The sequence below is a fragment of the Pangasianodon hypophthalmus genome, chromosome 9 (genome assembly GCF_027358585.1).
Source record: "Pangasianodon hypophthalmus isolate fPanHyp1 chromosome 9, fPanHyp1.pri, whole genome shotgun sequence".
Taxonomy (NCBI): domain Eukaryota; kingdom Metazoa; phylum Chordata; class Actinopteri; order Siluriformes; family Pangasiidae; genus Pangasianodon; species Pangasianodon hypophthalmus.
Window position 1 is genome coordinate 4,660,689 of NC_069718.1, and position 25,693 is coordinate 4,686,381.

The window sequence follows — 25,693 nt, forward strand, 5'->3', positions numbered from 1 at the left end:
TTATACATGATTACAGAAAAGAAGTATGAAAGAAACATTAAAAGATCTGAAGATTCAACAGGAGACAATGGAAAGCTGGTTCAATGAGATATGACACAGAGACCACACCTCCTTCACTGAGAATGACAGGCACTGAGGCCACACCTTCTTAACTGTGAATGCCAAGTACAATGGCTCCACCTCCTTCACTGGGACTGACAGGTAAAATGGCCACGCCTTTTTCACAGAGGCCACGCCTCCTTCACTGAGACTGAGAGGTCCAGCATGCATGTGTTACTGAATTCCTAAGTGTGTGTCTCAGACGTGCTCATTTCTGCCCCTAAACACACACCTTCGCAGGCGTAATAACACACAGGAGAGTGCAGATAATATACAGTAACAGCTCAGTGTGTGTGTGTGTCTGTGTGAGTGTGAGTGACAGGTTCTGTGAGGTGACAGTCTTTCATTCTCTCTCTCTTTCTCAGACACACATACACACACACACATTCATTCATGAAGGTTGAACAAAGCTAGATTACTATTTATACCTTTAAAGTCTGTTCTATTCCTGGGAGAATATGAGCACAAGCTGGATAGATAGATAGATAGATAGATAGATAGATAGATAGATAGATAGAGCTTACCTGTGTGTCCAGGTGTTGTGGTTATAAACCTGTGTGGAATATGTGGCGACACTCTTAGCCCCGCCCTCACCTGATAGAACCTGCAGCCAATCAGAGAAAGAAGGAATCATTACATCATCACTTTACTCACTATTAATATGGTGGCTCAATGCTACAATGCAACAGTGGAGATGTTCATGATGGTGCTTGTGTGCCAGTTTATTAGGTACTTTAGCTGTATATCTAATAGACTTACAGCTCAGGGTTTTTTCTCTGAATTATATAGAGATTGATTTTAGCTTGCTAACTCATGAGCAGAATAAAGTAACAGTTAATAACATCATATGATGGAAACATTTCCCATTTCCACTGCCTTCTGGGTTCAGCTCATCAGCTTATGAAGGCTGATAACTGGGTAAAGATTAATTCTCTGTGTAAGAAATAAAAAAAAACAGAACCTTGAGCAGTCAATCATACAAAACAAGACAAAAATAAATGTCCCATTCAGTTAAACAATTAAATACAATGGGCTTTTTATATTAGTATGATTATAGCAACTGTCATGAACTGTTCCTGTTTACTTCCTGTTTTTGTTCCAGCTTTTGTGATGTTTATCTAGAGTACATTAACAAGATTAGCACTCTGATGATTAAAAGATATGGCTTAGTATGATTCAGTAGTTTTCAAACAGTCCAAAGAAGTATTTTGAGAAATAGATGGCCACACCCCCTTATTGGGCCTCATGGGTAAAAAAAATAGACCTTAATAGGAAATAGACACACCTCCTTCACTGAGACTGACAGGTACAGAAGCCACGCCTCTTCACTAAGACCTAAATGTACAGAGGCCACGCGTCTTCACTGAGACCGAGAGGTACAGAGGCCACACCTCCTTCACTGAGACTGACAGGTACAGAGGCCACGCCTCTTCACTGAGACCTAAACGTACAGAGGCCACGCCTCTTCACTGAGACCTAAACGTACAGAGGCCACACCTCCTTCACTGAGCCTGACAGTTACAGAGGCCACACCTCCTTCACTGAGACTGACAGGTACAGAGGACACACCTCCTTCACTGAGACTGACAGGTACAGAGGACACACCTCCTTCACTGAGACTGACAGGTACAGAGGACACGCCTCCTTCACTGAGACTGACAGGTACAGAGGACACACCTCCTTCACTGAGCCTGACAGTTACAGAGGACACGCCTCCTTCACTGAGACTGACAGTTACAGAGCTCACGCCTCCTTCACTGAGACCTAAACGTACAGGGGCCACGCGTCTTCGCTGAGACCGAGAGGTGCAGAGGCCACACCTCCTTCACTGAGACTGACATTGTACTTGACTCTCTATGGGAACACAGCTATGTTTCTCAGCTAAACTCTTTGCCCTTGTGTGCTGAAGCAATGCTAATACCCCTCTGGGGCAGTCTGATGAGGTTCAGAGTCCAGCCACCCTGAGAGAACCAGGAATGTGTTTCTGCACATCCAGGCAGAGGTCACCTTTATCTCTGAGTTATGAGCAGGTTTGAGTGTGATAGTGTGCAGAAGTGCTCAGGCCATTAGTACATCTCATTCATTTATAGCTCACACAGTTCATCCATTACCTCTGTGTGTGTGTGTGTGTGTGTGTGTGTATAATATATCACTGAGTATTGTCTTGAGATCACTGAGTTACTTCTTTTCTTTGAGCTAGTTGGAACTGCAGGAGTGGACTGGAATTATTTAAAGCCTGCAGGGATTAATCATTTATTCACATTTTGTACAGTGCTTTGCTTGGTTGACTTGCACATGCAAAAGTTCAGCATCATGTTGAAGGTCAGTGTGAGCAGGTACGTGGGGAAGAAAACGAGTCCAGCGTAGCCACGGCTTCTCAAAATGTGTTTGTTTTTACAGATCAGGTTTCAGGAAGTGAAATCGCATAACTAGAGTTTAGGTTCACAAACAGCTTTGTGTTATCATCTCTTCTCCTACAGCGCTGTTGAATTCTGGATTCTGATTGGTCAGAAGGTGTTGATTAACTTTCTATAACAGCAACTCTGACAGTAGTGCAGCTGCACATCACAGGTTTATATTATTGCACTCGTTCTAATTCATTGTCATTTCTATAGTGAAAAATTCAATGTCGTATAAGTGGAATAAAACACTTTGGGATGTGCTGTTACAGGAAAATAATCAACTTCCGTGCAGTAAAAGTAACTCCGCTTCATCACAACACCCTGTCACTCATTATTTTTCTCTAATAGTTCCACACAGCACACTTAATTCCTCCTTTATTTACTGCTCATAATAATTGCTGTTATTATTTCAGAACTCGAACCAATTATCACACTTGCGTTTATGTTTTTAACACACTTCACACACCAGATTGGAGTTGATAATGAGCTGATGAGTTGAATTCCATGTGTTAAAGCAGGAACAAACACTAACCTGTGCTCAGTGCTGGAATTCATCATGCATCACTAACGGCCATTTTATATGAAGTTAATGACAATTCCCCATTTCAGGCCACAGCCCGAGATTAAAAAGGCTTCACTGAAAGAACTCTCTCTCCTCTTTCTCTCACATTCCACTGAAGAGTTTCCTGAAGCTGTGGTTACGTTGGCACTGTGGCCAGCACGAAATATCTTCATTGATTTTCTTCTATTCTGTAGATTTGTTTCATTAGCTAGTACTTCTTCTGTTAACCAGAACCACAGAGCAACTGAAAACCACTGAGAAACCACACAACACTGACACAATGATTTACCACTGAGGCCATAATTATAGCAGAGATGATTATAATATTTGGTCATCTGAAGGTTGTGAGTTTAAATCCCAAGGCTGTTGAGTAGGGCTGTGGAACTCAAGTCTCCAGAGGTTTTCTGTATTGACTTGGACCTGTTTCAGATTGATTGGTGGTTGTACTTGGACTTGCATTGGTCTTGGGCATTGGTCTTGTTAATATGTTCTTGGTTTCAAGTGAGAGTTTGTGAAAATAATGTTTCTTGTCATTTCTTTTCACATGTACAAACTTTGACAAGATGTAATTCCTTTTTCTTAAACACAGCCTAATCATTGTCGCAATGAAGCCAAGTAGTTGAAGTAAAGATTCAGCCTTTAAAAGGATTTGACAGTTTTCGCCCTCGATCTTGACTCGCTTTTATTTCGACTCAATCTCAGCTATTCCTGGTCCTGGACTTGACAGTTGCGGTCTTGACTACAGCCCTACCATTAAGGCCTTTAATACTTTGGATACATGTAAATATACAATATAACGTTTACATTACCCATTTGCTTTTGACTTACTATACTATAATGTTTTATAGTACATTTTTAGGGTATAAAGCTTTTCAGGACACAGGAATTTATGCTGTGGTTTCTGTGTAACATGACGTGACAAGTGATAACAGGAACTATCATGTTGTGTGGACATTAAACACCATTAAATGTAACAAGAAATGGATAATGACTTTCTTCAATAAATATAAATTGGTGATGTTCTTCAATAAATATAAAATTGCAATAGTTGGCAAACTGCTGTGGAATAAACCACTTCAAGAACCTGCTGTTATAGGAAATTAATCAACTTTGGGGTGTTAATAGTAACTCCACCCCATCCCATCATTAATCTACTATAATAGCATGACACAGGGCGATTTATTCCTTATTTAAGGAACTATGATATACACTAGCAAAAAAAAATTATATATATATATATATATATATATATATATATATATATATATATATATATATATGTGTGTGTGTCCACAGTACAAGTATAGGTTACTATAGCTCATGCTTCAATCTTACGAACTGTGAAAATCTGTGAAAAATCGTACAACAGATTCTTATTACACAACTCCAAAGCATGATTCAGTTCTGCCTCACGTTACTTGTGTAAGAACATTAGTGCGAATGAAAACATGGTTTACAGTCGAGTAGAGAATGAAAAAGTTCTTAGGAAATTTAAGCATGAAATCTGAGAGAGTGAAATGCAAATGTTTGAGCTGGGGCTGAGCCAGATGTCAGTTTTTAATTCCCTGAACACACACACAGACACACACACACACACAACATGCTGCATGGCATTATGGGTGACCTTTACTTTTCATCAGCCGTGTGATATTATATTCAGCTGAGCAGGAACAGGAAGAACAGGAGGGGGAAAAAAAAGTGGTACTTTTTAAACTGAGTACAGCATGGAGGAAGTGTGTGTGTGTGTGTGTGTGTATGTGTGTGTGTTGGAACTTCACATACCTCAGATACTATGTTAGGAACTGTATAAATATATCACTGTCTCTGATTCCATGAATGTATTTATGATGCTGCATCTTACATTCATACATACATTCATACATTCATCTTACATACATTCATGGAATCGTAATACTGATTAATTAATACTTATAAATCGGTGTATAATGCATTATGAGCACAGGCATTGACAAATCAATAGCATCACTTATAACTAATTATAATAATAATAGAAATGTAACTATACCTGTTATTATAATCTATCTATCTATCTATCTATCTATCTATCTATCTATCTATCTGTCTGTCTGTCTGGGTAAATGTAATGTTATCTCATGTTTGTTAGCTGGACAATAAACTCCAGGGATTCTATGAATATAAGAGTATCTCTGAATGCCACTGACGTCCTTCTTCCCACGTAAAGACGGCCATTTTAGAGAAAACTGCATTACACTTTTAAAATGTACACTGTTTCCAGTTTTTTCAGTCTAATGTATCTCACGTCTCTGACGTCCATTGCTTCAGTACAGTGTGTCCCAGTCTCAGTCCTGCAATAGCCCGATGGAACGACAGTCCTCTGTTTTTCATTATCAGACACAATAGATTAGATGTTGACATGTTCCTCACTGGTGATCTGAATGAGACTGGAAATGACTAAGCAGTGTGAAAAACAGGACGGACATTCTGCAGTCAGGCAGGAGAACAATATGCATATTATATGTGTGTGTTTATGTATGTTTGCAAATGTTCTTGTCTACAGTAGTCGAGAGCAGTAAGCAGTGGAAAATACTTTACACAGATCTACATAGATCACTTTGATCACATGGCGAATGAGGGTTTCACATGGACTTACCCTCTCTGAAAGAGATCCACATTGTGAAATTTGTGCAGCTCCACAGAAAACTCCACAGTGCCCTGTACTTCAGACATCACCTATTCCATCACCTACAGGGAGACACAGACAGGACAAATGACATCAATTTAGCACTCAGGAAGAGCAGAGGTGTCCGATCTGACGAGAGGACGCTTAATCCCTAATATGTGGTCAAAAAAGTAAAAAGTGAGACAGATGGGTGTGTCTTTCAGAAAGACAGATGGATGTGTCTTTGAGTGTGGAAGATGGGTGTGTCATTGAATGAGATATGCATGTCTGAGTGAGACAGATGGGTGTGTCTGAGTGAGACAGATGGGTGTGTCTGAGTGAGACAGATGGGCATGTCTTTGAGTGAGACAGATGGGTGTGTCTTTCAGAAAGACAGATGGATGTGTCTTTGAGTGTGGAAGATGGGTGTGTCTTTGAATGAGATATGCATGTCTGAGTGAGACAGATGGGTGTGTCTGAGTGAGACAGATGGGTGTGTCATTGAATGAGATATGCATGTCTGAGTGAGACAGATGGGTGTGTCTGAGTGAGACAGATGGGTGTGTCTGAGTGAGACTGATTGGCGTGTCTGAGTGAGACAGATGGGTGTGTCTGAGTGAGACAGATGGTTGTGTCTTTGAATGAGACAGATGGGTGTGTCTTTGAATAAGACAGATGGGTGTGTCTTTGAATAAGACAGATGGGTGTGTCTGAGTGAGACAGATGGGTGTGTCTTTGAATGAGACAGATGGGTGTGTCTGAGAGAGACAGATGGGTGTGTCTTTGAGTGAGACAGATGGGTGTGTCTGAGTGAGACAGATGGTTGTGTCTTTGAATGAGACAGATGGGTGTGTCTTTGAATAAGACAGATGGGTGTGTCTTTGAATGAGACAGATGGGTGTGTCTGAGTGAGACAGATGGGTGTGTCTTTGAGTGAGACAGATGGGTGTGTCTGAGAGAGACAGATGGGTGTGTCTTTGAGTGAGACAGATGGGTGTGTCTGAGTGAGACGGATGGGTGTGTCTGAGTGAGACAGATGGGTGTGTCTGAGTGAGACAGATGGGTGTGTCTTTGAGTGAGACAGATGGGTGTGTCTGAGTGAGACAGATGGGTGTGTCTGAGAGAGACGGATGGGTGTGTCTTTGAGTGAGACAGATCGGTGTGTCTTTGAGTGAGACAGACGGGTGTGTCTTTGAATGAGATATGCATGTCTGAGTGAGACAGATGGGTGTGTCTGAGTGAGACAGATGGGTGTGTCTGAGTGAGACAGATGGGTGTGTCTTTGAGTGAGACAGATGGGTGTGTCTGAGTGAGACAGATGGGTGTGTCTTTGAGTGAGACAGATGGGTGTGTCTGAGAGAGACAGATGGGTGTGTCTGAGTGAGACGGATGGGTGTGTCTGAGTGAGACGGATGGGTGTGTCTGAGTGAGACGGATGGGTGTGTCTTTGAGAGAGACAGATGGGTGTGTCTTTGAGAGAGACAGATGGGTGTGTCTGAGTGAGACAGATCGGTTGCCTTTCAGTGAGACAGATGGGTATGTGTTTGAATAAGACAGATAGGCGTGTCTTTGAGTGAGACAGATGGGCGTGTCTTTGAGTGAGACAGATGGGTGTGTCTTTGAGTGAGACAGATGGGCGTGTCTTTGAGTGAGACAGATGGGCGTGTCTTTGAGTGAGACAGATGGGCGTATCTGAGAGAGAAAAATTTCAGTCTTTCATTGAAATCTAACTAAAAGGAAAACAAAGTAGAAGAATATTTTTGAGAATGGTCCTGGTGGGCGTGGCCTAATATTCTAATGAGCATGCTGCATTAGGCCCATACAGGGGAGAAATTGTGTACAATTCACATTTAGGGCTTCAGAAATATAAATCTTAATTTATTTCTACACCACATGAATTATTTTCAACTTTATGTCTTGTATCACTGTGATTGTTCAAAGGAAATGTTTCAAATATCATAATCTGTGTTTCTGAAGAGAATCTTGTGTCATCACTTATCGAGTGCGTCATTTCATTATCCCGAGAGAGAAAATCAGTGAAATGAGAAAGACGTGAGTGACGTTAGGTAAAAGCTGTGAGACAGACCGTGTGACTCTCACAGCTCTCTGTGCGCCTGTTGCGCTGCATTCATCATCACTGTTTGCTCATCGTTACAGGCGATGTTTACCTTAGCAACCCATTGTTAGCATTATGAAAGTAACAATGGCCTGGATGAAGGCAATAGCAAGAGATGAGGCTCTGATTACCCGAACACTGAGTCATCGAGGGTGATGTTTGCCCTGATCGACATGGTGGTGTCAGAGGAGCTCTGCTTCATAGCAACAGGGAATGAGGAACACATAAATCATGGAGTGTACAGATGAACAAACAGGATTCCAAACTGTTCTGGATTTGAAGACCCAGAACATTCAAGTCTGACTGTCAGTTCATCCAGTTTTCACTTCTTACTATTTTTGTCCAAATCAACAAAAGGAGATCAGATTTCATAAAAACTTCACGGCATGAGACAGAGCTGACGTCACCCATGAAGACATAAGATACAGCAGTATCATCTGAGCTGTACGTTTCCTTGAAAACATGCATTAGATATAAAGAAAAGTACTATATTATCTTCTTTATTTTATGACACATCCAATTCCCCTAAGTAATGTGGGAACATGCGATTCAGTATTTCATACAATGTATCTGCATTTTCTACACTGCAAGAGATATTACAAAAAACCACACATTTCATACAGGCTGTCAAGTGCACGGAATACTGAAGTATAAAGAACACTGAAGTGTAAGGAATCTTAAAGCGTACGGAGTATTGAAGTGTAGAGAATACTGAAATATAAGGAATTCTAAAGTGTACGGAATACTAAAGTGTATGGAATACTGAAGTATAAGGAATACTGAAGTGTATACAGTACTGAAGTGTACGGAATACTAAAGTGTATGGAATACTAAAGTGTATGGAATACTGAAGTATACAGAATACTAAAATATAAGGAATACTAAAGTATAAGGAATACTGAAGTATAAGGAATACTGAAGTGTACGGAATACTAAAGTATAAGGAATACTGAAGTGTATGGAATACTGAAGTATAAGGAATACTGAAGTGTATGGAATACTAAAGTATAAGGAATACTAAAGTATAAGGAATACTGAAGTGTACAGAGCACTGAAGTGTATGGAATACTAAAGTGTATGGAATACTGAAGTGTATGGCATACTGATGTATAAAGAATACTGAAGTGTACAGAATACTAAAGTGTATGGAATACTGAAGTATAAGGAATACTGAAGTGTATACAGTACTGAAGTGTACGGAATACTAAAGTGTATGGAATACTAAAGTGTATGGAATACTGAAGTATAAGGAATACTAAAGTGTATGGAATACTGAAGTATAAGGAATACTGCAGTGTATGGTATACTGAGGTATAAGGAATACTTAAGCGTACAGAGTACTGAAGTGTACGGAATACTGAAGTGTAAGGAATACTAAAGTGTATGGACTACTGAGGTGTACAGAATATTGAAGTATATGGAATATTGAATTGTACAAAATCCTGAAGCTTATGGAATACTGAAGTATTCTCTATAATACTGAAGCGTACAGAATACTGAAGCGTACAGAATAAAGTGTACAGAATACTGTAGAGTAGGGAGTATTGAAATATATGGAACACTGAAATGTACAGAATACTGAAGTGTATAAAATACTGTAGCGTAGGGAATAAACATAGGGCATGTTTCTTTGGAAACTGTATGTACTACCCTGCAATATTCATTTTTTTTTTCAGACTGTGATGTATAATCTATATTATTTTAGCATTTTAACATTAGAGCAGTTCTGGAATAAAAACAGAGCTTGTTAAAATCATCCTTATTGATCTTTTTCTGAGGTGGCACTTCAATTCTGAATTTGACTAAACCCACACACTCTCTTTTTCAATCCTGTCTTTAATACTTAAGTCTTTCCATTACTGTAGGGCTTTCAGTTACTCAACCTATAACTCGACTCTGTCTATATTCCTTTGCTCTTCTTGTTAAATAATTTAAATAAATTACAAGTAGAACAGGATGCCTGATATATTGCACAGTTCTCAGGGATTGCAACGTACGCGTACTGTAAGTGCGATAGGGCAATTAATGCTTATCTGTTGCTTTTTACTTACAAGGTAGAAGATTAGCCTTCAGCCATTTTTATATTGTCCAAGTCTGAGCTCCCAGAAGTCCTTCAGCAATAAGCTCTTTTAAGTTACAGTATGAATTAGACGTCCATGCTTGACAGCATTCTCCATTCAGGCTAGTTTACCTGGAACTCTAAGCAAGGTTTTCTTTCAGGGTCTCTCACACACACACACAGGAACACAGAGCTGATCCTGATCCCGTAAAGGTCACTGCTGTTTGTGATGATGATATTGCTGGGGTGGCGATGATCCAGCCTGGCACATGGCAGCAGTGCAGTGACATTTAGACCGAACACCACTTGCCAAGGAAGCAGTATTTGGCCTGAGTAACCTGGCTTGTCATTTTGTCCTCTGACTATAAGAGAAGGAGATGGAGAAGGTCCAAATGTGCAGCCTGAGCTTGTAAATGTGTAGTGGTATTAAACAGTTGTAAATGAAGTGGCAATTAAAGCTGTAAACATTAGCCAACCTTAACTCTGTCTAACTGTACATATTAGCTAAACGGTGTACGTTTCTTTTAAAAGCACTTGTGGGATCTTACTGGAAACCATGGTGATCTGCGTGGACTCAGATTGTCTATCTATGTAATTGACCCTGACATTTTCTGTCTCTTCTCTCTATTTGACTCTCATTACCCACCCTATCTGTTTCCTAATCGCTTCTTCTGTCCCACTTCCACTCACATCCATCCATCATCATCTCCTCAATGTATATCTTCCAAAAAACAAATGCTAAGGCTGATTCAGGCCTGAGGACTCGGCCTCCTGTCTGCCGTGACATCACAGGCTGAGACGTTAGCTTTCAATGTACCAAACGTTACAATGCCAGAGTGACCCTTTACGTATTTCCACACGTCGAGAACAGTCATGTAAAGGCATTTATTAATGTTGCTGCTATGGCATTTACCACAGTGGCTGTGTTTCACTAAATTTTAGCTCCAGTCAAAATACCACAACACAGCATCATTGATACTACACCATAGCTAGAAAGATGGATTCCTAGTGTTCTCATGTCCTTTTTTCTTACAATATCGAAGAATCATGGAAAATATAATTTGACGAAAACTCTATTAGGTTTTCATTCCTGAAGATGACGAATGATCTCCGTGGCTTTCCTGAGCACCAGTGTTGCGTTGCATGTTCCCATTACATCCACGACTGTGACAACTGAGGAAGATTATGCGTCCAGAAAACCTTGCTTCTACACCTTTGTATTTAATATTCACTCTGGCACTGTCATCATTCATCACTGTGTTCAAATATTCATGAGCCGGAGAGTGCCACTGCACAGTGGCTGTGTTTTCACGACCAGCCATGATGAAAGGATTAAAAAAACGCCAATGTCCGTCCCAATGATGCTGAAGGAGCCGTACTGAGAAACACAAGACACAGTGAATCGAAACTGAGCATGCGAGCAGAAATGAAAAGCCTGTCTGCTTTTAGCAATAATCAAACTTTTATGAGAGCACTTCTCAAGCCAATATTAAAAGGCATGAAGATAGGACGTGATCTTTGTAGTGCTTTTATTCCGTGTCGCTGGGTTTAAATACAGCTTGTGTGAGCTCTGCCAAGAAGTGTAGCCAGAAGTGTAACACAATGCCACTATCTGTATCTGTGTAACGCTCAAAATATCTGTATCTGTATTCAAATTTGAACCGGAAGTGGTCTAGACTACAGCCCAGAAGCGTTTTGTTTGTTTGTTTTCTCAATTTATTATACCTGAACCCTACCATGACACCCCTAGAAACATTGGAAAACACTAAAAAAAACCAAAAAAAAAACAGGGCTGCTGGAAAAAGAAATCGTTTTTCATTCACAAATTAAAACTACAAATAACATTTTGCCCAACATAACTTTATTCAATTCCTGAACTTCTACAGTTCCTCAACCTCAGCTACATCAGTCAAGTTCAAATCGGCCTCAACCAGACGCCCTGTGGAACTTTCTGGAAAGCTAATATCACTGAGTAACTTTGGGAAATTGTTGACAACAATAGCCAACTAATAATATTTTATCAGATTTTCTTTACTTTTTGGGTTTCAAGTCAAGTGAAGTCAAGTGGAGTTTATTGTCATTTCAGCCATCTACAAGTACATAGTGAAACGAAACACCGTTTCTCCAGGACCAAGGTGCTACATAAGACAACACAGAACAACACAGAGCTACGGGGACTACATAAATTAAACATAAAAGTGCAAACGTGCGGACGCACAAGACAGAACAAGACAGTACAATAACTACAACGCCGAACAATATGCAGTTCTGTTTGAAAGTGGCCAAGTGACAATAGTGCAAATAATACAGAGTTTGATATAAATAGTATAATTCCAGAAAGTTCGGACATGATCGCTGGACACAATATCAGAATCTACTATGTAGCTGGGACCCAGTGTTGCTGCCAGTCAAAATAGGTTCCTCTAAGTGGCATTTTATTATAATGCCTGTATGATTTTTTTTTAATAACAATGTTGGACTGGTGCATAATGGCCAATACGTAACCGCAAACAGTAATGAAGCTCATAAGCTTGAGAAGGTGGTTTTGTATTCACACAAATGGTGCACTGCTTATGGCTTTAAACTGGTGATATTCTACACTACAAGTTTTCACAATCCATGTTATGTAAGGAGATATTTTCCAGCTAGACATGCAGTTCTGCCAGATACTATAAATGTAGATAAATGTAAATGTGTGTGAGTGGAAGTCATAATAAAATCCATCCCGATGCACACACTTTCTCAGGTTGCGTCCTCAATCAATAATGTGCTCTGCGGCTTCGCAACGAGTGATCGATGGTTTAATTCTGTCGAGAGTGTCTTACACTCCCATAGGCTGTGTCTATGTGTGTGTGTGTGTGTGTGTGTGTGACACTCTTTGCTTTGACCCTGGAGCATGTACTCTGTGTATTTTATTAGTTCTATCCGTCACTTCTTCATGGTGCACGTTATATCATCAGCTCTACGAAGTTCAGCCTGACATTTAGAACACGACGTTCCTCTCGGCTTTACTGTGATATAATAAAGTTATAAATGTCAACAAATTTATTAACACCTGTATTAGCTGATGTTTGTCTGAATGTTAATAATCAACAGCTCCTTGTCTTGCTGTTATAGGAAAATCATCAGTGACAGGATGGTGGGATGAAGCGTAGGTTTCTGTCACCACCTGAAGTTGATTATTTTCCTAAACCAGCATGTCCCCAAGTGTTTTATTCGTCTTATACCACAGCAATTTGCCAAGATGAACCAGTTTTATTTATTAATGAACAACATGTACTTTTTATCCTTTTATAGTTACATTTCATGTTGTGGAATGTCCACAAAATTGGGCTCTTAATTCATTCTTGATTTGAAAAATGTTAAATTTATTTATTTATTTATTTATTTATTTAGCTAAAATACACTTCCTCTAATGAATTTTAACAATCAAGTTCATATTTATATATCCTATTTTCAATGTTCATTTCATTTTTTTTTTATTTGTATTTGTTTTATTTTTATAAATCTAAAAGGTGAAAGGTAATGTTTTGCCACCTCATTTACTCTTTCTCTTATTTTTTCTGTTCCCATTTGCCATCAGGATGATCCCATATTTTAATTAATATTACACTCATGTTAGCTGATTATGTCCCTGCATAACCTGCATAATCTATCCAACGGCCCCATTCCAGTTTCCTTATAAGGTCAGTGTTTCCTGTCCTGTTATCCTGTTGTTATTGTAGTTAATTCTTCTCATTTGCGAGCGCTTTCTCTTCATTAGATTGTCTATTTATTTGTGTATTTGTGAAGAATTGTATGTATATTTACTGCAATGTAATAGTAAGCTGTGTTTTGCTAGCCTTGTCCCTCATTCCTGGGGTTTAGGAATCTCATTCTTTCTCATTAAAGCTGTGTAGGATTTTTTTTTTATAAACAATTGTTACAGTTTTGCTGAGATCAACAGTGCAGAGGATTACTAAGCTGTGAAGAGAGCAGGATGGTTCGAAGGCTGCTGACGCTCCTGCAAGCATGCTGAGGTCAAGAGCCTGTGATTAATGAACCCCAGTGACTGGATGCTTAAGCACAGTACACTCCAAGGCCATTTTTATCTTCAGCCTGGAGTATGGAGATGGAGGAGGATGTGAGTCAGTGATGGCCAGTGCAGCCTCGCGTCAGCTGCAGAGGAATTCATTACATCATGAACCTTTAAAGGGTTAAACAGTGTGAGGAGGTTTTTTTTTTTTTTTTTAGAAAGTGATTCTACAGCATAATCGCCCACTATCGTGACGTCACGCTTGGAAATTCTGGCATATTGCGAACACTTTCATTAAAATTAAAGAGGACACTGTTGCTAGGCAACTAGGAAATATGAACAGCAAGCCTTAGCTAGCTAATGATTATGGTGTGATTCTAGAAAGTTCACGTTGATTACAGAACATAACATAGCCCACCGCTATAACATCTCACACAGAAGTCCTGGCGTATTTATGTGGAACCCGTAAATTCTTTCATTCAAGGGTTTACTATTAAATAGGACACTGTTGCTAAGCAACTGGGAAATACTGTATGGCCACCAGGCATAAGCTAGCTAATGATTACAGTGTGACTGTAGCATGTACTAGCCCATTATTGTGACCTCACACACCGAACTTGCGAATGTTTTCATGTTGTTACAATTAAAGAAAACGCTGTTGCTAGGCAACTGGGACATATGGACACCAAGAATAAGCTAGCCAATGATTATGCTGTGATTCTCGTTTGTTCACCATAACGTAAGAGCTCAGTCTTGTGACATCATTATCTACCTCTACTTCCATGTTTTAGTGGAACGTGTGACTTCTTTCATGTGGCTCCAGTTAAAAGAACACACAAGAGGGAGAAAGAATCTCGTTTCTTTTAGCGTCGCCGTGTGCTCTACTTCCTGCAGCACAGATCTCTGTGGAAAAGAGCATTTACTAAACAAACTGATATGAGTGTAAGCATTAAGGAACATTTAAAAGCGGTGCCTGAGGCGTGTTGGAGGGGTGTGTAGGGATTAGCGTGGTGTAAAATTCACAGGAGTGACTCGTGTCCTGTCTAGGATGCGGGAATACATCCTGGACAGGACACCAGGACACTATTATAGGACACTATTCACACACGTGGGGAATTTATTTTAGCCAATCCACCTACTGGCAGGTTCTGGGAGGTGAGAAGAAGCTGGAGAACTTGGAGGAAACCCATACGGATACAGGGAGAACATGAGAAACTCCACATGAGCTTAGAATTAAACCAGGAATCAATGGAGCTATGAGACAATAACACGACTGCCCTAAATTAAGACGTGCAAGCAAAATATTAACTACCACTATTTAAAATTATTCTGACTTCCTGTAAGCTAACAGACATCGCAGGTGTACGCTTCCTGCTAAAACCCACCCACCTTCATGGGAAGTGTGTATACATGAGTCAGTGAGCATCCACAGCCAGAGTTTAAGCCTGCATGCGTGTTTATATATTGCTTTCATAAAGTCTGTACAGGGGAAAGTGATGAGCTTTACAAGCAGCCGTCTGCAACACCGGTAACCTTCGGTTTGATACACAATACACAATGAAGTGATGCTAAAGCAGTGAACAAATGAGTGTAGCTGCAGAACTGCTTCAGTCCTCGAGCTCATTATGTCTTCTGCTAAAAATAGCTTCAATCGACAAAGCAACAACTCATTCGGTCTAGCATTTGGAGAACTGTCTCTGGAGAGATTTAACTCTCTTTCTCTCTCATGCACACACACACACACACAAATAAAAAGTTCAATTCACTTTATCTATGATCAACCCTTCTCATTCCTAAATTACATGAATTAAAAGTACAAGCATAAAACTGAATATAGCATTATATAGTAATAATATAACAAATATAATATAACCTACCTAATGTAAGAGAAGTGCAGTGTCATTCCACTAGACTACAGGCACTATTCAGCGATTCCTGCATCATGCTCTTGATCTGATGATCCAGCGTGCCAGTGAAGGCAGAATTATATAAATCACATGAGAGCGAGAATCATGGGACTTTGCTGCAATGAACCACCTCATTCATTCAAAAGCCTGAGTGCTTAAAACTCTTACACACCTCTACTGACTCTCAAGGAAGTAGATTCATTTCATCACATTTCAGAGTGCTCTAGATACAGTCAGCTTATTTTTAACCTGTTGGTGACCTGATGCTGTCTTAGTTCTTTTTTTTTTTTTCCCTCTCAAAGCAATCTTTTTGTCTGGCTGCTTATTATCATCCTCTTCCAATAAACAATACACAATATTTGTCATAACCACAGGCATTTTAGCTACATCTACAGACAGATTATCTTCTAATCACAGACAGGTTCATCTTTAACCTGATCACAGTCAGTCATTAACAGAACAAGGTTTTCATCATTACCTCAGATAGTGTTGTGAAAACCACAGACAATTTTTCACCATTCCTTGTTTTTTTTACCAAAAACCAAGACACTTTTTAGCATATCCAGCTTTTTATCATAACCACAGACAGTCTGTCTTTATACCCAGAGAAAGCTCTTACTAAATCCACAGACACCATAACCAGTGTTTATTATAACAACAGACAAATGTAACCATAAACCACAGACATGTCTTTAAACCTTAACCACAGACACTTTTTCACCATAATCACAGACAAATGCTGCTAAAATCCACAGACACTTTTTCACCATAATCAAAGACAAATGCTGCTAAAATCCACAGACACATCTCTAAACCATAACCACAGACACTTTTTCACCATAAGCACAGACAAATGTTACCAAAACCCACAGACATGTCGTTAAACCATAACCACAGACACTTTTTCACCATAATCACAGACAAATGTTACCAAAAACCACAGACACATCTCTAAATCATAACCACAGACATTTTTTTTGCCATAACAAAATTTTTACCAAAAGCACAAACAATTTTTGATCATAACCACATAGAGTTTTTTTTTAAACCATAACCACAGACAGTGTTTTATCATAACCACAAACAGCTTTTTATTGTAACCACAGACATTATATATATATATATATATATATATATATATATATATATATATATATATATATATATATATATATTTGAAGCACACTTTTTAACCGTACCCACATATCTTTTTCATCATAAATACAGATAGTTTCTCATCATAACAACAGACATTTCTTACCCTACCACAGCTTTCAGACTGACCACACAGTTTTAACATAACCACTGACAGATTTTACAGGTTTTACGTCTTAAAAACAATCCGGTTTTATTATACCAGTCTTGTCTGTCTCACTAGTGAACATGAGAAATTCTGAGTAGGAGATTTTCCATGTTCTGATTGAACTATTCAGGGTCAGTAATTTGATGAAGCGCATGACATCTGTTCCGCTATCTGCCTCTCTACAGTCACATAAACATAATGCAATTTTCTACGATTACTCAGAACACTCCGAACAGTGTACAGTCATACTGTAGGTGTGGTGAGGTTCAATATTTTCTCAAATACCCGTTCTATCAACAAACATTTAACCTTCTATAGCAGCGTTTCCCAAGCCAGTCCTCGGGGGCTTTAGACAGTCCACATTTTTGCTGTGTCTCAGCTCTCCGTGGACCTAAACCAAGCCACACAGAACACAAAAATACTTGCTACAGGTGATTTGGGAGCTGAGAGAGTGAAAACCTGGAATCCCTAAGGACTGGTTTGGCAAACACTGCTCTGGGATTTTGTCATTTATGAAAAATATATGGAAATGCTGCTCTTTAGACACACACACACACATAGACACACACACACTGCTTATCAGGTCTTTGAGTGATAGAAATGAAACCTGTGAAACTAGAGCTACAGGTCCCCAGTTTGCCAATGAGGGCCATTTTCTTTCTATCATCAAATTACACTGAAAAATAAATAGCTTATCCTGCTGTCTGGTGTATTGATTACTCTGTGTACATCATGTTTTTTTTTTTTATACATCTCAGGTGGTGATCTATAGAGTAGAATTTTCTAATCTTCTGGGTCTGATAGGTCACACCACAATCAATCAAGGTATCTTATTCAGAAATCCTGTTACAGTGTAGACGTGTTTATTCAGAGACGTATCTCGTCATGTTGAATCTGGAGATTTACAGTATATTAAAGGGGAAACTGGCACAATTATAAAATATTTGGTTTGAGTTTACTCCACCCTGGTTTAAATTGGTCAAAGTGGCACAACTGTAATATTGCATGGTTCAGATTGTAATGCCACTAAAATAAGCTGTAAACTTACATGTTGATATGCAGGTCAGGAAAAAATCTAGTTAAACTAGCACACAGCTCTCAAATCACCTGTACCAAGTGTTCAGTGTTCTGTGTGAGTTGGTTTAGGTCCAGAAACTGTCAGTGGTTATGGTAAAGAAAAAAGAACTGTCAGTGGTTTGTCTGGAAACTAACAGAAGTTAAGGTGAGGGTAGAAATGATCTGTGGTTATTGCAGTAAAAAGCTCTGTCATTGTGGTAAAAACTGTCTGTGTTTATGATGAAAATCTGTCTGTGCCTAAAAAGGGTATGTATTTATGGTTTAAAAAAAACTGTCTGTGATTATGTAAAACCAAAGGCACTGGTGAAAAAGATAAAAAAAGTGTCTGTGTTTGTGGTTAAAAAAGCATCTGTGGATTTGGTTAAAAAAATTGTCTGTGGCTGTGGTAAAAAGAGTCTGTGGTTGTGGTAAAAAGAGTCTGTGGTTGTGGTTTAAAAAGTGTCTGTGGTTGTGGTTTAAAAAGTGTCTGTGGTTGTGGTTTAAAAAGTGTCTGTGTTTGTGGTTAAAAAAAGTGTCTGTGTTTGTGGTTAAAAAAAGTGTCTGTGTCTGTGGTTAAAAAGTGTCTGTGTTTATGGTTAAAAAGTGTCTGTGTTTGTGGTTAAAAAAGTGTCTGTGTTTGTGGTTAAAAAAAGTGTCTGTGTTTGTGGTTAAAAAAAGTGTCTGTGTTTGTGGTTAAAAAGTGTCTGTGTTTGTGGTTAAAAAAGTGTCTGTGTTTGTGGTTAAAAAAAGTGTCTGTGTTTGTGGTTAAAAAAAGTGTCTGTGTCTGTGGTTAAAAAGTGTCTGTGTTTATGGTTAAAAAAGTGTCTGTTTGTGGTTAAAAAAGTGTCTGTGTTTGTGGTTAAATAAGTGTCTGTGTTTGTGGTTAAAAAAAGTGTCTGTGTCTGTGGTTAAAAAGTGTCTGTGTTTATGGTTAAAAAAGTGTCTGTTTGTGGTTAAATAAGTGTCTGTGGTTGTGGTTAAAAAAGTGTCTGTTTGTGGTTAAAAAGTGTCTGTGTTTGTGGTTAAAAAAGTGTCTGTTTGTGGTTAAAAAGTGTCTGTGTTTGTGGTTAAAAAGTGTCTGTGTTTATGGTTAAAAAAGTGTCTGTTTGTGGTTAAATAAGTGTCTGTGTTTGTGGTTAAATAAGTGTCTGTGTTTGTGGTTAAAAAAAGTGTCTGTGTTTGTGGTTAAATAAGTGTCTGTGTTTGTGGTTAAATAAGTGTCTGTGTTTGTGGTTAAAAAAAGTGTCTGTGTTTGTGGTTAAAAAAAGTGTCTGTGTTTGTGGTTAAAAAAAGTGTCTGTGTTTGTGGTTAAAAAGTGTCTGTGTTTGTGGTTAAAAAAGTGTCTGTGTTTGTGGTTAAAAAAAGTGTCTGTGTTTGTGGTTAAAAAAAGTGTCTGTGTTTGTGGTTAAAAAAAGTGTCTGTGTTTGTGGTTAAAAAGTGTCTGTGTTTGTGGTTAAAAAAGTGTCTGTGTTTGTGGTTAAAAAAAGTGTCTGTGTTTGTGGTTAAAAAAAGTGTCTGTGTCTGTGGTTAAAAAGTGTCTGTGTTTATGGTTAAAAAAGTGTCTGTTTGTGGTTAAAAAAGTGTCTGTGTTTGTGGTTAAATAAGTGTCTGTGTTTGTGGTTAAAAAAAGTGTCTGTGTCTGTGGTTAAAAAGTGTCTGTGTTTATGGTTAAAAAAGTGTCTGTTTGTGGTTAAATAAGTGTCTGTGTTTATGGTTAAAAAAGTGTCTGTTTGTGGTTAAAAAGTGTCTGTGTTTGTGGTTAAAAAAGTGTCTGTTTGTGGTTAAAAAGTGTCTGTGTTTGTGGTTAAAAAGTGTCTGTGTTTATGGTTAAAAAAGTGTCTGTTTGTGGTTAAATAAGTGTCTGTGTTTGTGGTTAAAAAAAGTGTCTGTGTTTGTGGTTAAATAAGTGTCTGTGTTTGTGGTTAAATAAGTGTCTGTGTTTGTGGTTAAAAAAAGTGTCTGTGTTTGTGGTTAAAAAGTGTCTGTGTTTATGGTAAAAAGTGTCTGTGTTTGTGGTTAAAAAGTGTCTGTGTTTATGGTAAAAAGTGTCTGTGTTTGTGGTTAAAAAGTGTCTGTTTGTGGTTAAAAAAAGTGTCTGTGTTTGTGGTTAAAAAAAAGTGTCTGTGTTTGTGGTTAAATAAGTGTCTGTGTTTGTGGTTAAATAAGTGTCTGTGTTTGTGGTTAAAAAAAGTGTCTGTGTTTGTGGTTAAAAAGTGTCTGTGTTTATGGTAAAAAGTGTCTGTGTTTATGGTTAAAAAGTGTCTGTGTTTGTGGTTAAAAAGTGTCTGTGTTTGTGGTTAAAAAGTGTCTGTGTTTATGGTAAAAAGTGTCTGTGTTTGTGGTTAAAAAGTGTCTGTGTTTGTGGTAAAAAGTGTCTGTGTTTATGGTAAAAAGTGTCTGTGTTTGTGGTTAAAAAAGTGTCTGTGGTTGTGGTTAAATAAGTGTCTGTGTTTGACCTTATTTTACAAAAACTAGACTGTCTGAGACAAATACATATATAGTATGTCCACTACATGGCCTACTATATACTATAAGTTTGCTGACACCTGACCACCTGCACCCCAGGCACCTCCTCATCCGACATCAGCGCCTGATCTCACTAACGCTCTTATAGCAGAATGAACACAAATCCCCACAGCCACACTCCAAAATCTAGTGGAAAGCCTTCCCAGAAGAGTGGAGCTTATTATAACAGTAAAGGGGGACTAAATCTGGAAAGGGATGTTCAGCAAGCACGTATGAGTGTGATGGATAGGTGTCAAACTTTTGGCCACATAGTGTATGAATAGCAATGTTTAATGAAAGGTTAAAAGAACAGATTGTACGAGAATTCTAGCTGAATAAAAAATGTATTTCTGTCTGGATATGAAACAAGTGTAACAGCAGAGGCACTTCACACTCTTGAATCTTTCTATTCTGTTCACTACATCAGTGCTTTTCAAAAATAAAGGTACTACTACTTGTCACTAGAGTGATACACTCATCGTGTGTAGCTTAAATTATTAGGAACATAGCTGTGCAGGAACATCATTAAGGTACACAATTGGACTCCAGGGACCACTGGTATACCTTTGAGGGTGCATTTGTACTTTTTGTACCTTGGGGAATAAAAATATGCCCATGCAATATTTTTATATTCTGAGTTTATTTCAGTTCTGCAGAGACACAGCTCCACGAGTAACGAGTTCTATGCTGTAAAGCTGCTGCCTTGACTCAGTAAGCAGACTTTTTATGAAAGGTTTGGCTAATTGTTGCGTGATATACTGTATAACTGAAACACTAAGCCGTTCAGGAACAGAATGCTGAACACTGGTCTACAAATTGAGTTTGTACATGTCAGAATCGCTTGCTAGCATCAGCAGTCTTACTGTTTCACTCTCCTGGGACACCGAATGTTTAATGGATATGTCAGTAGAAATTCAGCACAACCTGCCATCACTGCAATATTCAAAATGGTTCTTTAAATTTCGGACTATTTCAGACCTTTTTTTTTTTTTTTTTTTGAATGTCAGGACGTAAATGCCAAGGACAGGGAGTAAAATGCCACCAGACTTTCCTCTGGTGATCCTTTGGTTCCCTGCAAGACATGACCTGAAAGTAGATGTGTGTGTGTGTGTTCATACATACGTTTGCATTTATTAGCCTACATGACGCAGCAGGATGTGGGTCCAGAAAGAAGGAAATTTGAAGGTGAAAATATTAAAATGCATTTCACATGCCAGAGCATGCATGCTCACCTACAGACATGTCCCAGTTGATGCATGTGTGAGTGAATTAATGTCTGTGTTTCCAGACAGTGTTGTCTGTCAATACTGTATTACTGCAGCAGAATCGTCTAAACATGCACAGACTCTCCTCAGGCAGTCTGTACCATAAACCACAGACATTTTATTTTACCATAACTACAAGTAGATTATACACCATTTTACTCTAACAGTATTTTTCATCATAACCACAGACAGTCTCTATCCTAACCATACAGTCTGAATCCTAAACAGACAGTTTTGCCGTAATCATGTTTTTTACTAACAGCAGAGTTTTCACTGTAAGCACAACTATAACTACAAATAGTTTTACCATAATCACAGGCAGTTTGCTACTAACTACAGCCAGGTTTCACTATAATCACAGACTATAATTACAGACAGCTTTATATTTTTGACAGTTTTGTCATTTTATCCTCTATTCAAATACCATAACTGCAGACAGCTTTTCCTCTAATCAAACACCACAACTACAGTTTTTATTCTAATCACAGACCATAACTACACACAGCTTTTCCTCTAATCGCAGACCATAACTACAGACAGCTTTTCCTTTAATCAAAGACCATAGCTACAGTTTTTATTCTAATCACAGACCATAACTACACACAGCTTTTCCTCTAATCACAGACCATAACTACAAATGGTTTTTCCCTCTAATCAAACACCATAACTACAGACAGCTTTTATTCTAATCAAACGCCGTAACTACAGACAGTTTTTCCTTTAATCACACACCATAACTACAGTTTTTCTTCTAACCACACGTCATAACTACAGACAGCTTTTACTCTAATCACAGACCATAACTACAGTTTTTATTCTAATCACATGCCATAACTACAGACAGCTTTTACTCTAATCAAACACCATAACTACAGACAGTTTTTCCTCTAATCACACACCATAACTACAGACAGCTTTTATTCTAATCACAGACCATAACTACAGACAGCTTTTATTCTAATCACAGACCATAACTACACACAGCTTTTCCTCTAATCAAACACCATAACTACACACAGCTTTTCCTCTAATCAAACACCATAACTACAGACAGCTTTTTCTTTAATTATACACCATAACTACAGACAGCTTTTATTCTAATCACAGACCATAACTACAGACAGCGTTTCCTCTAATCAAATACCATAACTACAGGCAGCTTTCCCTCTGATCACACACCACGACTACAGTTTTTATTCTAATCACACACCATAACTACAGATGGTGTTTATTCTAATCACAGACCATAATTACAGACAGCTTTACCATAACCACAGACAGTTATTAGTCTGCACTTTTAACCAAAACCTATTATCTGTACAAATATATTTATCATAACCACAGACAGATTTTATGACAAACAGAATTTAAGACAACCACAGACTGTTTTTAGCAAAACCACTCTAACAACTGACCAGTAAATCACAGACTGTTTCAGAATAACCACAGTCTTTATTTACACACAGGGTTCATTCTAACCACAGACGTGATTTTAGCATGTGTGTGTGTGTGTGTGTAGTTCCTCTCACTACCTTCTAATTCACTGGTTTCTAATCAGCTACATTATGTTCTCTGGTGGCCTTACATAAAATATTGCGGGGAAAGTCATTGTAACTGGAAAATGGTCTTATTGAATTAAGCAGCGGAGAAGCAGATGCTCTGGGCTACTTATTACACTATATACATATTAAAATGACTCTTCTATCTCTGTGAGGTGACTTTATCTCATCCACAGTGAACAGTTAACAGGACTGGGGTATCATTACTAGCACTGTGTGTGAGTTTACACGCTAAAACACATTTATTTAGTCACGCTACTTCAGTGGTATTAAGGTTTTTGGATCATGATACAACACAAGACAACACCCACAGTTTAAGACAAGATCAGCATACAAGAGCTAATCACACAGTGGAACATTTTTTTTTCCATGCTAAATTACACCCGCTTGAATTTCTTAATGCTTAGCAAGCAATTAAGATGTTGAAGTATGCTTCAACTGGGCCTGATAAATGCACGTCGCTCTGCGTTGGCCCAGTAGGATAAAAAAATAAAATAAAAAAAAAGAGAAACATTAGTGAAGCAAACAATGTTAAGAAAATTAGCTTACAATTAGCATTAAACCAGAACACAGCAGTATTAGGATTATACAATAACAAAATATATCAGTTTTTCCATTAGACCACAACGTAATAGCCTTATGAATACATCGTAAAAAAACATACAGCATTAACCAACAACACTGTTAACCCAGGACATGACAGCATGAACAGTGTAGTGACAACACAACATGACGGAATTAGCATTAGACCACAACACAATATTATTAGACTGCAACACAACGGTATTAATATCATTTAGCTGATAGTGTTAGCATTAGACCATAACACAACAGTGTTAGCATTAGACCACAACAAAATGTGCAATCATTAGCCAACAGCGATACATCAATAACCCACAACATGATAGAGTACTAGCATGTGACCACAACACAACAGCATTAGCCTTGGACCACAGCACGAAGGAATTAGCATTATATCACAACATAGCATGACTGTGTTAGCATTAGCCTACAACGCAACACAGTAGTTAGCTGCATTTGCGTAAATGGAAGTATTTAACAGTTAATTTGCTGAAACTTTAGAGCTTTGCTAATGTTTTTGTGTTAGGTTTTGTTTGCTAACATTGTTGTATTCCGTATCTCTAGGTCATGGTTCAGCATTAACAATTCCATATTGTAATGAAATGCAAAACAAAATCTAGGAATAAACCAAAGATGAATTACATTTCTCTGAAAAAGAAAAAGAAAAAACACAGGAACACAAAAAGGAATGAGCTTCTAAAGCAAGTAGCAGCTAATTTCGCTCACTTTAACCTGTAAATTTGCATATTTTGGAATGAAGCAGTAGGAAAGAGGAAAGTAACGACAGAATTCTACCAGTTCTTAAAAAAAAAAAAAACTAGCTAGCTAATGTTAGCAGTATTTCCCTCCATAGTCACATCATCCTAGGACAGGACGATCCATAATCCCCTGATTTTTACTGTGTGCCACAAAATTGGACAGAAATGAAAAAAGCTTAGTAGCAGTTATTCTAGCATTCAGCAAGCTTTAATTATTTTCTGAGTGGTGCTTGTCACTTACACTCGCTAGCTAATAAAATCACACCGGGGCTGAGCATTATGCTTGATTTTTTTCCCCACTTCAACGAAAAAAAAAAATATTAAATGTGCTACATGGGCAGGTAAAGAATTAGCATCTGTTATCAGCTACTTTAACTGTGAGTTCATTTAGCTAATGCTGTAAATTAGCAAACCTCAGAATCTTGAGAGAATAAAAACAAGAAGTCTGCAGCAGTTAAAAAAAAAAAAAAGAGAGAAATTAGCTTCCATTAGCGGTTTGATTTTGTGCTGCGTTCAGTTAAGTAAACTTTAACGCTAGAAATTAGCCAACCTCGGAATCCTGTGCCAATAAAAAAAACCAAGATGAATGTCTTGTTCTCATGTACACGTCCTGTGAGTGTAAAGATGTGTAAGCTGATCGCTAAACCCTCCGTGTCACACACTGTTCATCTTCTCTTCCTCTGCTATAAATCCCTGAACACACACTCGTGTGTGAGCCACTACACTGTGGTGAGTGTGTGTTATATGTGTTATTGCTCCCTACAGTCCTGCCTCTTATTATTCATCATCAATCTGTGTGTGTGTGTGTGTGTGTGTGTGACTCTGACAGACAGATGGTCTGATCTACACAATGTCCCATACGCT

General features: G+C 38.4%; 1 protein-coding gene across 4 annotated transcripts in view; it reads right to left on the reverse strand.

The window, feature by feature from the left end:
- Positions 1 to 25,693, reverse strand: part of fam135b (family with sequence similarity 135 member B) — a 69,660-nt gene that overhangs the window by 40,864 nt on the left and 3,103 nt on the right. The window contains exons 1-3 of one of the 4 annotated variants that reach the window (XM_053236840.1): positions 15,772 to 15,861; positions 5,696 to 5,787; positions 624 to 703 (exon numbers count right to left, since the gene is read on the reverse strand). In XM_053236840.1, coding sequence (XP_053092815.1) covers positions 624 to 703; positions 5,696 to 5,772 — 157 coding nt within the window. In that variant the 5' untranslated portion in view covers positions 5,773 to 5,787; positions 15,772 to 15,861. Of the gene's footprint in view, positions 1 to 623; positions 704 to 5,695; positions 5,788 to 9,871; positions 10,637 to 15,771; positions 15,862 to 25,693 lie in introns of those variants that run through there. The other 3 variants (XM_026909901.3, XM_053236841.1, XM_026909900.3) reach the window with 3 other exon arrangements.